Below are 15,965 nucleotides of genomic sequence, written 5' to 3' on the forward strand. Positions count from 1 at the left end.
TGTATGAATAATAATAAATTTAAAAATAATTATAGTTAAAATTATTATTTATTAAAGTTAAATTTTATTCTAATATTTATTTAAAAATTTTTGAATGGTTAATATTTTTTGCTTGAAAATATAAATGTAAAGGATTAATTTTCATAAAAATTTTGTTATTTTCTTTGTTAATTCTTTTCTTTTAATTAATAGACCTGTACGTTGCACACGAGCCAATAATTTACCTATCTAAAGATGGAAAACCCAACAAATCTATGATAAAACCCTCTGACTCCCAACCATCACATGTTAGGCACCTAGCTTAATCTCCAATAGCATGCTTGGTTCACTGGAAAGAATAGAATGATAATAGAATAGTCATTCTAAGGGAATAGAATAGTCATTCTAAGGGAATAGAATAGAGGAAGAATATCTATTATATAGATTAGTTCATGGGAATGGAATAGAATAAAAATTGCTATTATTACTTATTCTATTATTTGGTTGGCAGGATTAATTTTAAGAATGGTTAAAGAATAATGGGTAAATGATATAAATACCCTTTATTAAAATTTAAAGATTTTTTAATTAAAAACAAAAAAAAACTATGATGAGAAATAAATATTCTTTATTAAAATTAAAGAATTTATTTTGTTAAAAGATAAAAATATTCTGAGCAACAAAATCAAAATAACTTTTACTATAATTAAATAATATTTTCACCAAAATACAAACATATTTTTATTATAATTTAATAATATTTTGTATTAGAAGATAATTAAACCTTTTATTATAATTAAATAATATTTAATATTAAAAGATAAAATATATTCTTCATTAAATTTAAATAATACTAAATAATATTCTTTATTACATTTATTATATTCAAATAATAATATTAAGTAATATGCTTTATAATACTTATTATAGTGAAATAATATTAATATATTAAATAATATTTAAATATTTTCATTTCCCTTTTTTTGAAAATGAAGTAAAAAATTGTGTCTTTTGTGCTTTAAAGAGAGAAGGAGTGAGGAAGAGAGAGAAAAAAAATAAGTTTAGTATTTTTTTATAAGGTAATTTTTATATTGTAAAGGGTATATTTGTCTAATCAACTTCATTTTTATTTCCAACAATTTGGAATAGCTATTACCAAGGGGGCCCTTAGTAATGGCTATTCAAGTTTCTCTTGAAATGGTTATTTGAAGAATAACCATTCCATTAAACCAAATGCAGCTTTATCGCAATAATGAGAATAGGGGAGGAATGGTTATTCCATTCCCCCCAACCAAGCATGTCCCAAGAGTTTTGAAACCCTTTCTTCAAGTCTCGGCATGGATACCTTTTTAACTAACACATGGTAAAATGAGGAAACCCCTTTAGAACTTCTTTTTAAGTATGTACTAGATTTTTTATTTTTGTTTATTAAAGGTTATTTAAGTTTTTTGCTTAACCTGTTTGATAAGTAAATATGTTGCAATTTTTTTTATTGATCAATGACCGAAATAAAAGCCTCTAAATCTAATGACTATTATTTATAGCCTTATAATAAGGTTAATCTTGTTGTAGAATTTACCAAAATAATGACCGTATGACATTATAAAAACTTTACACAACAAGTGAACATTGCCAACGTTAATATATCTTGAAACTTTCGAAAAAAAAGAAAAGACAAAGAAGGTATTGGTGAAGAACGTGTATACAATATTAGAGAGGACAACTATTTTAAACCAACAAATTTGTGATATATAAGTAGTTGACTCTTAATATTTTAAACCAACAAATTTTAGCAATTTTCCTTCTATGGACATATCTCTAACTAAAGTCTAATTTGTGATATCCAACTTCATTATTTGTACTTGGTTTTTCAAAGAAGCCTTAATTTGGTTTATATTTCTAGCTAGTGGTCAGTCATTCATAGCCATATTGATATTCTTCTTCTTCATTTTTTTTGTCTTTTTTTTTTAACCTATTTCCAACACAAACAGGGGTAAAACTAGCCAACTTTTATTAGGAGTTAAAGATGACAAAAAGGGTTAAATATTTTGAAATTAATATGTTAAATTTAATCAATAATCAAAAAATTTATAATAGATAATAATTTTATATAACATGTAAATAAAAAAAATAAGAAAAGAAAGTTTGAAAATGACAAAGATCATCATCATCTGATAAAAGATACTTCTTAAAAATGGATTGACATGGCTTATGTTTGAGATAAGCACGATGATCATAAATTCGTTTTGAAGAACAAGGTACGTTTTAGTGGTAAGTTAAAAAGAGAGTAAAGTAAAAAATGTGTTTCAATGTAAGTTACGTAGAAAAGAGTAAAGTAAAAAAAAAAAAAAGAGAGGTGGGGAAGAGAAATTTAAAAATTAAAATAAAGTTGAGTATAAAACTAGTAAGATCATTTTATTATTTTTTGTTTATATTAATTATTAAATAAAAAATTACTTTGAAAAGAGCATTAAAAAATAGTATAAATATAAAAAATTAAAAATTTTGAGAAACCATATTCCATAAATATACTTTTTTTTCAAGATTATTAAAAAACATATAATAAATAAAAATTTTCAAAAATTTTGAAGGGACCACGGCACCAAAAGTATATGACCCTCTGCCCTGTCACACAGAGAAAATTGGTGGTAAAATCAGCCATACTTGGAATGTATCTAGATATTGAGGTATATTAAGGGTAGTTTTTACTCACTAATAATTAATATTGCTGGATCATTGAATATTTCCTTTAAGATGCTGAACAAAGACTATAAAAAAATAGGAGTTTGGTTGATGAAAGGGAGCAAGAAGCGGCAACTGTCCGAAAAAGGCGCTGCCCCAAAGGCTCCATGAATCATTCACTGCCACTGGCTCAGTCTCAGAGAAAATTCAAACACTAGTATTACTTGCCGAGGCTTTACCCGCTGCTACAGTTGCTACAACCATTTATTTATCAGATGCCCTTAATGCAGAAAACAACCATGTACGTGGGATGGGACCTTTCGCTAACTTACATTTCCACCTAACATCTTTAACATTTCATTTACTACTGAATATAATCCCCCTTTTTTCAATATTCTTTGGTTTTTTTTTTTTTTTTGTTTGGGGGGTTTTCTCTCTTTATCTTTTTGTATTTATTCTTCATTTAATGCCCTTTACTTTCCCATCAATCTTGGGTACACTAGTTTAAGTGCTATTATTTTTTCATTTAATGTTTTAAGAGGATATTATATTTAAAAACAAAGGTTTTTTTTTTTATAAATATGTTACTTTTAATTAGATTTGACAATTAATATTTTCGTATCTTAAACGTGTAAGATACGATTAGATACAAGACACGTTAAGATTAAATACAAATATGACACGAATGCTATTCGTATTTTAAATTTAAAATACGTACACGTATATATTTAATAACCATATAACAAGACACGATTAATACTTTTTGTTAAACGTATCAATATATGACATGACACGATTAATAACACGATTACATAAAAATATTTACAATTAAATATAATTTTATTATTTAAATTTAAAATCAATAATTATAAAAACAATTATAACAAAACAAAATAACAATAATATTAAATATAACAAAACAAAATTTACAATTAGGGTTTGGGTATGACATAATTACATTATTATCTTTATACAATTTAAAAATCTTATTAAAATAATTATTTAAAATTATTTAGGTAAGACTAAAATAATTTTTTGATTATTAATTTTTAACAAGTTGATAAACTTGTCATGTATGCACGTTTAAATACGATAACACGATTGACACGATTAACTAAATGAATTTTAAATGTGTCAGATACGAAATAAATTAAGGTTAAACTCGAACTTATTTAATCTTGTGTCTTCTTGTGTTGTAGTAATGTATGGTATCTAAAATTATCAAATCTACTTTTAACCAATATTTATAAGAAGAGGTTAACGTTTTGGATATCTTTGCATTATAAAGTCATTGAATACATAGGACTTTGGCATTTTGATGTGGGCTTCCAACTTGACCTAAAGATGGTATAAAGAACGGAAGGATATGGAAGTGAAATCCTTGGTCCTCAGTGTCCAGTCCAACTTAAATATAGTGTTATTCAACTCATGACCAGGAGGGAAAGCCGCGTTATGATACAAGGGAAAAGCACCAAATGCTTCTTAATAAACTGATCCAGAGAGAGAGAGAGAAAGCTAAGCATGTGAAATATGAATGCTTACTTTTCTGCAGTGATTTAGCTGTATAAAGTTTTGACAGACTCTACTCATTTATTTTTCCCATACTACCAAGGCTTCTCCAAAAATTCTCAAATCTAACCAACCCCATTTTCCCAGCTCTAAGATCTCCTCCTTCTCCACCATTTCTCTCCCTTCCTCCCTCTCTCTCTCTCTCTCAGATCCAAACAAGGCATACAAAACGATAAAGGACAGAAACATCCAATCTTTTTATACAATAAAAAATTCCCATACATGTTCAATTGTGTCTGATGAAGAAAAACATTAGTAACATTCTTGCATCCTTCGTTTCTTTCATTCTCATTTCCTTCACTACTGCCCATAAAATCTCTACATCTAGCCATGCAACAGCCCTCACAGACTCCCAAGCTTCTTTTATCAAACAAAGACAGCTGATTTATTACAGAGAGCAGTTTGGCTCTGGAGGTAAGTTTGACTCAGTTCCTTCTCAACTCACCTTTGACAACTCCAGGCTTAGGAGTGCCTACGTTGCCTTACAAGCATGGAAACAGGCCATTATCTCAGATCCTTTGAACCTGACGTCAAACTGGGTGGGATCCGATGTGTGCAACTACACTGGAGTTTTCTGTTCCCCAGCTCTGGATGACCCATCTATTCAAACTGTTGCTGGCATTGATCTGAATCACGGGGACCTTGCCGGTTACCTCCCAGAAGAGCTAGGACTCCTCACAGATATTGCATTGTTTCATATTAACTCCAACAGGTTCTGTGGCAAGGTCCCTTGGAGTTTTAAGAAACTGAAGCATCTTTTCGAGCTTGATCTCAGCAATAATCGCTTTGCAGGGAAGTTTCCTTACGTTGTTCTTCGTTTGCCTAGCCTTAAGTTTCTTGATCTTAGGTTCAATGAGTTTGAAGGTAAGGTACCCGAAGCTCTCTTTGATAAAGATCTTGATGCCATATTCATAAACCATAACAGGTTTGCTTTTGAACTTCCTGATAACCTGGGAAACTCACCTGTGTCGGTTATAGTTCTAGCCAACAATAGGTTCCACGGATGTTTGCCTATGAGCCTAGGTAACATGTCAAAAACTCTAAACGAAGTGATTCTGATGAACAATGGGTTGCATTCATGCTTTCCAAAAGAGATTGGCTTGTTGAAGAATTTGACAGTTTTTGATGTGAGCTATAATAAACTCATGGGTGAATTGCCTGATTCGATTGGAGAAATGGTGAGCTTAGAACAGCTAAATGTGGCACACAATATGTTCTCAGGAACTATTCCTGAGAGTGTGTGTTCGTTGCCAAACTTGAGGAATTTTAGTTTTGCTTACAACTTTTTCACAGGGGAGCCTCCTGTGTGCCTGGCGTTGGAAGAATTTGATGATAGGAGGAATTGTTTAAGAGGCAGGCCAGTTCAGAGATCAAGATTACAATGTAAAGTGTTTCTTTCTAGGCCCGTAGATTGTAGTGTCATTAAATGCCGTCAGGTAATTCCTCCAAAGCCTCTTCTACCACCACCTTCACCACCAATTTTGTCGCCTCCCCCTCCACCACTATCACCATTACCACCGCCTCCGCCATCACCTCCACCTGCACTACAGCCACCACCACCTCCTCCAACACCCTGTATTTACTCTCCTCCACCACCTCCACAGAATTCTCCACCGCCACCACCACCCCCTCCTCCCAGTCCATTCTACTTCAACTCACCACCTCCACCCCTACAACCACCTCCTCCACCTCCAACTAATTCACCACCACCGCCACTGTTGCCGTCACCACCACCTCCTCCAAGTCCATTCTACTTCAACTCACCACCTCCACCCCTACAATCACCTCCTCCACCTCCAACTAATTCACCACCACCGCCACTGTCGCCGTCACCACCACCTCCTACATACTCTCCACCACCCCCACTGAATTCACAACCACCACCACCACCACCACCACCTCTACCTCCATGCGTAACCCCACCTCCACCTCCATCTCCCCCACCATGTTGGCAATTACAATCACCTCCACCTCCACCACCAGTTCAACCCTCTACACCACCGCTAAGTCCCATGTACTATGGCCCATTGCCACCAATTGAAGGGGTAGATTATGCTTCTCCACCACCACCTCCATTCTACTAATTCTTTCTGAGAGATTTTCTTCTCGCACCTTATTCTCGAGAGCTTCAAAAAATGGACACATGTTTAATTATGCAAAGAAGAAGACACGTGAAGCTAGAGCGAAAGACTGTGATCATGTGTTCGCTGCTGTCTAGGAAATGGTTTTAGAGTAATTGGGAAAGAGAGGCGTGAGGGAGAACGTTTTTTCCCAGGATAATCTGCATTGTTAGTGTGTGTTTTGGAGGCTGTTATTGTTAATAAGATGCAGGATATAGAGAGAAGAAGGTTGCAGGAAAATGTAATTATAAAGATGAGATGGTCGAACTGTTATGACATGCAGATTCAGTAGGTAGCACCATCGCTGCTACTGTTTTGTCGGTTTACTCATGATTCTAGCATGCTTAATTAGCTGAAGCGTGAAGGATGATTAAAAGAAAGGAACCTCTAACTTCTAGCATTGTAGCAATATTCTTCAATGTCAGATTGCTGCTTCCATAAGTCATATTATTTTGCAGCTAATTCGAGATTAAGTATGAAATGTCGCTCGAATGTAGAAAACTTTATTCTTGTTAGAATTCCAATTAGTTACTTTGTTTCTTCTCATCTCTGAAACTGAAACTATGGTTGTTGCTGTTGATGGTAAGAAGGTCTGCAAAGCAAGTGACCAATGGTTAATGCTAAGATTAAAAATGCATACGAGCAGAGCAGGTAGTTCTCACCCCCCATAAAATTACATGATCCAGCTGCAAAGGCAGACCAAGAATGAGAATTGTAGTTGCTAACAGCCTTTTCATTCTTCTGTTAGACAACATTAAAAGAAGGATTGGTCAATGCTCAAAGATCTTCTAATCCGATCTGATTCTGTTATATATCTTTAATTCTTTATGGCCCTTTCTTTGTTTCTTTCAATTCAACTGGAAAGATGTTGTATGTCCCCACTCCGCTGATACATGCAAGCTTTTACAGTTGCCTTCTTTTAATTACACTTTCTTCCGTACTCACGTCTAAAGAACACGACCACCCTAAAGTGTCTGCCGTTTCCTTTAAGTCTCCCTAGGCAGTCAGGAGTGAGAATAATTATTATCATAATTAATCCACAATGTCATAAATTAATTTCCTCAGCTCTATGAATGCCTCAAATATATATTCGAGTGTCGACTAATAAAACAGCAATTTCAGAAAGCATGGGCCATGCTACTTGAACCTCATACTGCTGGTAACTTAAACGAAAACGCAACTTCGAGAGAATTACTAATATTTTCAATGTATATAAACAACTCTGAAGGAAGTAAAGAATGAACGGCAGGACCTTCTTTTCTTGTCGTTTGAGGCTGATGGCAGGGGAGCGTAGCACGCAACGTCGACTCATCCATGGTTCTCCTGGAGAGCATCGAACGAAGCATAAGATAAGGCCATGGGAGTGCGACAAAAATCAATAAAGACATCACCTAAACTTGACTGACAGCACTATCAACTACCGCGGCAAATATACATATATAGCCCTTACGCCAGGACCCAGCACCACCATGCATAAAAAGAGGCCACGTTGGGGGTGTCGAATGTTACAGGCTAAATGATACTTTTTAGAAAAAGAAAAGGATTATATTAAACTGGTAACAAATTCATTACCGTGTCGGCAAGCTTTGATGCATATAGCTGCATATTTGTCTAGTACAACTAATCAACATGTGCTTGTAATCAAGTCTAGATGCACAAATGTAAATGCACCTATGTGTAACTGCACATGTTTGGGACCATGTCTCTTATACTTACTGCAATGGCCTGTCTGATTCTTGACCTTCTATAAATATGAGACCCACGTCAAAATCATTAGCAACAGGATTTAAAGAAGGTTAAAATCCATGTACTATGTGCTTAATATGTTGGAGTGAAAATCCCCGATTCTTGTATTCGTCACAAGCTGCTCCGTGCGGCTTTGAGCCCTGGCCCTGAATCACGCTTACATCCAGCCCAAATAAGCCTATAACCTACCAAAAACCAATCAAGATCACGAGGATACTTGAAAATAACACAATAAGTAACAGATCACACACACAGACGCAAGCAATGATTAAGCCTTCAAGCAAACCACACAAGTACTGAGAGAAAAGTTGACGGCAAAAAAGCCTTTGGATTATAAGTGTTTCATCAGCTATACAATGATTTACGCTGGAGCTTATACAGGCAAAGCCTTCTACACATATGTCCCTACTTACACAAGTCAAAAATGTACCTAAGAGAGGCTCCATGTGAGTAACGACTAAGGAGAGTGTGAGTTACGGCTAGTGGCATTCAAATTGCAAGACGAGGCTCCCAGTAGTTGTTTCACAATTCTGGCCCTCTGTGCCTGACTGTCTGCTTGCTGGTGCGGGTGGCTGAAGAGCCTGGACAACCAGGCTGTGTGCTTTGGGCCCCTAGGCACGAATAGAGGTTTCCCATCAACCTGGCCAATGGAAAGAGAATTTCCATGGGCCTCAGACTCCTCATGCGCACACCCAGTATGCACTCCTAATCCTCATTTGACCTGAGCCGTGACATATTCCCATAATTGGGTACCTGGTTGAAAATGTAGCAGCAAATATGTGCGACCCGAGATAAGTCCTTGTTAAAGAATATCGAATTACATATTTCAATCCGACTAAGCAAGTCTGATTGCATAAGATAACCAGAAATTTCAATCTCAAACCACTCAAGACTTTTACAGTCATGACTCACTAGAAACTTATTCTTACAAGTAATTTCTGTTCTATTCCTACTCTGGAACTTGCTCAGTTGGTAGCCGGATCAACTTTGCTGGGACAAAATAGTGGACTCCACTCCCACATGGTTGAGTGTAATATTTGAATTAGGAATCTGAGATATGAAAATATCCCAAATAGGACAATGGAAATTCCAAAAAACTAACATGCCTTCAAATACCAAGGATTAGATATAATCAATTCAAAACAACCTGACCTCAGGTTTCAATGAATGAGACTGCAAACCTTACAGTGTCTAAAAAGGCATAAGTAATTTTCAATCTAAAAACAATACAGTTCAGCCAGAAACTTCAGCTTATACACATATTTATAAGCTCAGATTAACTAAACAAACATATAAGTCTTCTGTCATCTCTGTTGCTTGGAATGATTTTCATATCCAATTCATGGACTAAAAGAGTTAAATTTGACATTTAGAAACTTCTCATTTCATTTTGCTGGATATTTAAACTTGTCATGAACCAACTAAATTTTCTCCTCTTTTTTGACCCTACTCAGTAATGAAAGTTGATATTCCACCTTTCAAAAAAAAAAAAAACAAAATGAAAATGAATATAAACCAGGACGACCTGAGAACATACTTTTTGTGGGACAATTTTTGCTTAATAAAGCAAGTTTGTCATATTAAACCTGAGAACACTGCTCGACCATACCTGCAAGGTTTTCATACGCTTTTCTGACCAAAGCCAGAATAAAAGATTTAAGACACAAAGATTATACGATTTGATTGCAGCAGTTTCAGTAGAAGAAGAAGTAAATCTAGTTGTTACCATTGAGAAAGTCCCAGTAAATTTCCAAAACAAACATAATTCGCCAATGACCCTCCACTTTATGTCACTGCAGTATGGTTAGAGAAAGAAAAAAAGTTAACTTTTAGCAGAAAAGATGAGAAAATCCCAAAGAATACCTGCTGTGGGAAGGAGAATAGAGAACAATATAGACCTTGGCAGCTGAACAGCTTAAAACCTGTCCAGATGAAAGAATGCATGAGAAGCTCAATAGTGGGAGTCGGCTAAAATGTAATTCTCCCATTTCTTCTTCTCCACCCCCCCCCCCCCCCCCCCCCCCCCTCCCTTGCCACCCTTCACCCTTTTCTTATGGAGAGGCAGAACAATATAAACTAAAAAAAAAACAGAAGCAACATGAAGCATGAGCAAATACAGTACCTCAAGTAGGTGGAGTTTGAAAGCCATACATTTAAAACTTCATGTTTGCTTTTCCAAGCATGATAATATGCATTCTTCCTCAATCAGAAGCTAGATTGTCAGAAGATAACTTATAACTTCACAGCCTCACCGAAAGTGTTCAATTGCCTTTTTAGGATGCTGTAATCAATGAGAACGTGGAAAAAAGAGAGTATTATCTGCGAGAGTATTATCTGCTACTTGAGAATTAATCTCAGGAGGCGATTGCTGGAGTAGCCCACTGTTAGACAAGTCTTCCAAGCCTTTGATATCCTGTTGCAAGCGAGTTGCACACAGAATAGCATGATCAAGAATAACAGGATCATCAGGGGGATTATGCAGAAGACTAAGCAAGGTCTGCCTATAAATTTGAGCTGACAACAATGGCCTTGCAACCTGCCGGTTTTTACATATCATTGCCACCTTGATGACATGCTTACAGAGATTTCCCAGACTTGACCAGTCGCAATCACAGAGGGAAAATTCTGAACCAGGGTTCCAAATTGCATAAGCCAGGTTTCTGTCTGTTTGGGAGATGACCTTTGCAAGCTGGAGATTCTGCTCATCCAATATGACATCGACATTTGGTATGTGGAGGGCCTGATACCAAGCATTGGTTGAGAAAGATTCATCTCTAAAATTTGGAAAATATCCTGTTTCTCTGGTGTATTGTTCTAACCAATATAAGGAGTGACATTCTGTGGTCAAAGCGTGGATTAACCAGTCAATTCTAGACCAGAAATTAGCATGTTGCTCATTAAAAAGCTTGTACTTCAATCTTCGGTGATAGGACTCAATGGCAGCATGGGGCTCTGGACCAGCTACCGGAAGGGACCTTATGCCGCTAACCCATGATTCTGCAAGAGAAGAAAGCATGTTAAGCCAGAAATTTGAAATAACAACACAAAACATTCTAGTTTGTCAACAATTACCGTCGTTAATGCTAAATGGCGATCATTTATATAGTGCTACTACGCATTTCATGGAAGCAACATAGTTTAAGATTCATGTATAAACAGCAGAACAGAGATTTGTTGCTGATTAATAAAAAGTCAACAACCAATTGACACTCACCTATGTATGGTGACCATCGGCTCTTGAAATAATCTATAAAAGCAGATTGATCAACAAATATTTCCAAGAATTCTTCAACTGCATCCATAGCATTTGGCCCGCTTCTTGAGGAATACAAAATCCAACCCAAATGCTTAAACATCTCTCGCTGCACATCAATGTTGCAGCACTTCTTTAAAAGACTCCTTATCCAAGCACGGCGAACACGCCAGACACACAATAGAACCCGGCACTGGAAAGCATCTCTGAGAATAGGCAACATATATATCACATTTCCTTTCATAAAATCAAAATTATGCAATAAACTAGAAATGTCAAATTGAAATTTACCTTATGACTGAAATCCCAAAAGAAGGATCATCTATTAAGAAGGCATTGACTCTCCATCTAGGGTCCTTTGCCCGGATTCTTTCAGAAAGGAAACCTATCCATTTATGAACATCTTGACCAACCAAAGCAGAGGTAATCACCCAAGCAACAGGAATTGCATTTTGGGATGAGTCAAAGACGAGTAAAGTGGATAAGGGATACTGTCAATGGAGGGGATTTTCACCAAGTATAAGGTCTTAATCATTTGAAACAATAATAAACATAAAGAAATTGAGCTATATGTATGATAACACAGTTATGCATCCTGCAGTTTAAGCAACAATGGCTACGAATATAACATGTCTATCTCAAACAGTTTCCAACCAATATATTTGCAACAATGGACACATAAAAGAATAGAAAACCTAAACGGCATAACAAAAATCTGAAATTATTATCTCTGCTTGATATTGTACTTATTTAGGTATATCCTACCTTTGTATTTCTTTAGGTTTGAAAATCACAGGTTTCATTTTCTTTGGTGTTTTCCTCAACCACAAGTGTAAGGATTCCAGTAATTCTAGATTTTCTGGGAATTACAGATATCAAGTATAGGAACTTATTTTAAGCTTTCCTTATATATAGTAAGTTTTATTTATGGTTTAGAGTTCTTTTAAGTCAATTTTGGTAGTGCCTTACATTGAATATTAGATCCTTGTGAGAATAAGATTACTAGAACTGTATAAATAAGCATGAAACAACTTTCACTAAATAGCGAACAAGCTTATGAGAATTATACCAGCTGTTCTGTTTTATTTGGAATTGTGCCAAACAACCATAATCCTAGATGTGAAGCATAAAGAGATCTTGTGAAGCCGTGATCTTTCCCTTCTTATCATTCTTTAAATCTCACTTCTGTTTCAGACTGGCAATCAGATTTGAATCATTCTCTTTACACACAAACACACACATATGTATGTATATAAGGTATATTTAAAAGAATACCTTAAGTTTCTTTGAGCCAAAGGTAGAATGAGAAGCTATTGAACCATTATGTCCATAGTGAAGCATCTGTTGCAGCTGCCAATCTGTCTGTATCCCCAAAATAAGGGGTTCTGAACCAGAAGCATCTTGGAAGTAAAAAACATGTTTTTGATGCCTTTGTACCCATACTTTTACACTGCATTCATCATCAATATGAAGTTCATGTGATGTATTACGAATAACTCTTTCAATGTTGCGAACATCGTTTCGTGTGAGAAAATCATCTCGGTTGTGTGGGCCCCCATGCCTTTGGACCACATCCATGTGATGCTGAAATATGTTGTCCAAAGATATTCCAACATAAAGCATAGATATCACCTTCTGGCGTAATTCCTCTGAGATTCGTGGAGCATACATAGCTCTTGTCCCCACCGCATCCTGATCAAGTATCCCATGACAAGGGGCCCCTGTTTTATCTACATGCTTCCTTTGATTATATATAATAAGGGCAAGGAGGGGGCGGGTGTACAAGCGTTTTACAGTAAAATGGCAAAGGCAACCTCTCATCATGTGGCGTCGCCCTGGCCTGCTTCCCTTCCCTGTGGCAGGTTTCATGTTTGAGACATCCCCAAGACCAGACTCGCTATCTCGGTAATCTTCAGGACCATAAGAACACCAGTATCTGCAAAATCACCAGACTAGCTTCTATGTTACTTAATGTGCCTAACGATGGGCTATTAGCATTAAAAAAAACATTATTGCAAGAAAAGATAAGGCAAACACACACACACACACAGATACACACCCACCAACACATGCACATATAAAATATGATACACTGAAATAATTTTCCTGATAAATTTTGTTGCGGCATGAATAAAACTGCTAGCCTTAGAGATATATTAATATTTTGCATAGATGGCCTGAAAAAAATCAAAGATTATGAAACGACTGCTATGATGAGACGAGAACAAGTTTTGCACAACATCTGCAGCCTTTGATGATGAAAAACGGAAGAGTATTTTGAAGAACTATTGTCATAAAAACAATTCAAGAAGTATTATATATTAACTGGTTTTCATTTGACAAAGAATTTTAAAGAGAAAAAAAATAAAGTATATTATTGATTGGTGGCACAAAGTTTGACTAGAAAGGCTGTAAATTACTTAAACAACATATAATATAAATTGAAGATAACCACGAAACTCAAAAAGAGAGGCACTTTAAGTAGCTACTATCAGAAAGTTATTTTCAAAGAAACATAAAATCAAGCAGTCTTGTTTACTAAATGGAGTTCAATCAGCAACATACAGTGTATACTCAAGATATCCATCAACCCTTGGTTTGCTGATACTCCCTTCAGATCTCTTCCTCCTCGACTCAATGCGGAAACTAGCAGGACATTCTGCATTAGATGACTCTCCTTTAACAAAATCATCTACTCTAGCAAAAGGGATTAAAGCAATATCATCACCACCATGGCGACCACCTTCCACTTTTACCCACTTTATGTGAGCAGCAGAAAACTCTGAACAAGGAGGATCTTGCACCGGAAGGTTAAGAATGTCCTCCATTCTTGGGATCTAAATAAAATAATAAAAAAAAGAAACAAATAAAAAGTTCATGTAAGGAAAAGCATAAAAGCAGGACTCTAACAAATGAAAGGCAATTTATCCATATCTAATTATCCTACTCATCATCTTCTAATGGTTCACAAAGTAAACTATAACATCACTATCTAATTTATCGCTCAACCAATTAATGATTATGAATCCTTCCACTTGAACATCTTATTTTGTTCAAGAGTAGTGTTCATGTCAGCCTCGCACCACACCTTTCCACTAAATGTAAGTGTTTCGGATAACATAAAAGTCAGAAGAAGAAAACTTTTACTTCCTTTCGATTTGATTACATGGGTGAGATGTGTTCACACAGAATGGCGTAGCCAGGTTACAATCAGCAAATAAACTACTTATTCACGATATAATTTAAGACCAAAAAAAGGATTCAAATTTAAAACGAAAAGGCCTTTGGAAGACATTGCTAGTAAACAGTGGTAACTTGAGTAAGAAATTGAATAATTACCTTTGATTCATGGCCCTTCATGCTTCCTCTAGATTGAATAATTCCTCAAACTTTTACTTTCCTCCACTAAATTCAAGAAGAAAAAAAAACTATAAATTAGAAACTAAAGCTCATGCATTTAAGAGATTAACTTAACTTGATCCATGAGGGAGATATAATAAAAACTTTATTTGACAAAGAACCCTACCAATAAAATGCTTGAATTCTGACACTCAAAGGCAAAATTCAAAGAACCCACAAGGTAAAAACCAATAAAAATGACAAAAGAAAAACAAAAAAAAAACTTTAAGAAAAGAAGAAGAGGAGGAGAAAATTGAATCAAAAACAAAAACACAAAAAACCCAACGTGGAAATGAAAAGCTGGTTTTAAAATTTAAGAAATTTACCTTTGAGAGTGATCGTGAGGGAAATTTTGTAAGAGCTACTTAAAAGGATTTTTTTTTTTTTTTTTTTGTGATTTTTCGGTTGAATGTAGTAAGCTGTCTTTTCTGTTTCTCTCGAGGTCGGGGCTCCTGTCTCCGGCCCTCCTGGAATAGTAATCAAATTTATTACTTTTTTGTTAAATTTACTGGCTAAATTTTAATTCGCTCAATATCATTAATTTTTTAAAAATATTGGATAAAATAACCTATTTTTTTAATTTTAATCAAAATTATATAAAAATTCATTAATTTTAAAATAGATACTTCACTCAAAAACTATAAATACTGTTAACACAAATAATAAAAAAATAAAATATTTTTATTAATTAAAAAAATTATCATTATATTTTTAAAAAATAAAAAAAATAAAGAGTACATATCGGTGCTTCCCAGCTCTCCAAGAAACGGGAGCATCGGGGGAGCACCAGATTAGTGCTCCCTTGGGGAACTCTTAAGGGGTTGAAGAGTTTTTTTTTTTTTAATTAATAAAAAAATAATAAAATTATATAATTATAATTATAAAAATTAATTAAGGATAACATTTTATCATTTTCTTGTCAGTAAGTAGACAGAAACATTGATGATTGATTAACAGTTAGATTTACTTGTCTAACGAAAAATATTATTTTGAGATTAAGTGTCAATTTTAAAAATTAATAGATTTTCATATAATTTCAATCAAAATTTAAAAAGTAAGTAGATTTTACTCTAAAATATATCAAATGGGATCATTCTAAATAATTTCATTCAAATAAATAATAACATAATAGATAATCACTTAAACAATCATGTCATTTAAAACTTTATGTTAATTTTTGCCACTCATTTTTATTTTTTTAATTTTGTTAAAATGAA

At 34.6% G+C, this 15,965-nt stretch overlaps 1 protein-coding gene and 1 pseudogene across 15 annotated transcripts; one reads left to right on the top strand and one right to left on the bottom strand.

Annotated features, from left to right (window-relative positions):
* Positions 1–4,265: 4,265 nt before the first annotated feature.
* On the top strand, positions 4,266–6,823 carry LOC18588922 (leucine-rich repeat extensin-like protein 4 pseudogene; annotated as a pseudogene).
* A 131-nt stretch (positions 6,824–6,954) lies between these two features.
* Positions 6,955–15,251, bottom strand: LOC18588923 (uncharacterized). 15 transcript variants are annotated; one of them, XM_018127617.2, is made up of 12 exons: positions 15,075–15,251; positions 14,689–14,754; positions 13,915–14,186; positions 12,625–13,285; positions 11,641–11,840; positions 11,311–11,555; positions 10,219–11,093; positions 9,995–10,018; positions 9,823–9,889; positions 8,527–8,849; positions 8,067–8,281; positions 7,383–7,673 (listed from the first exon to the last, which is right to left on the bottom strand). In XM_018127617.2, exons 2-7 carry the CDS (start codon positions 14,707–14,709, stop codon positions 10,384–10,386), a joined length of 2,109 nt encoding a protein of 702 aa, XP_017983106.2. In that variant the 5' UTR covers positions 14,710–14,754; positions 15,075–15,251; the 3' UTR covers positions 7,383–7,673; positions 8,067–8,281; positions 8,527–8,849; positions 9,823–9,889; positions 9,995–10,018; positions 10,219–10,383. The 15 variants fall into 15 exon arrangements, with proteins under 15 accessions (XP_088665990.1, XP_017983106.2, XP_088665996.1 ...); XM_088809870.1 differs by having other exon boundaries at positions 9,960–10,018; XM_088809864.1 differs by adding an exon at positions 6,955–7,346 and having other exon boundaries at positions 7,603–7,673; positions 8,527–10,018.
* Between the last annotated feature and the right edge of the window lie 714 nt (positions 15,252–15,965).

This window comes from Theobroma cacao, chromosome 9, assembly GCF_053813885.1.
Source record: "Theobroma cacao isolate CCN51 chromosome 9, ASM5381388v1, whole genome shotgun sequence".
In the NCBI taxonomy this organism is placed as follows: Eukaryota; Viridiplantae; Streptophyta; class Magnoliopsida; order Malvales; family Malvaceae; genus Theobroma; species Theobroma cacao.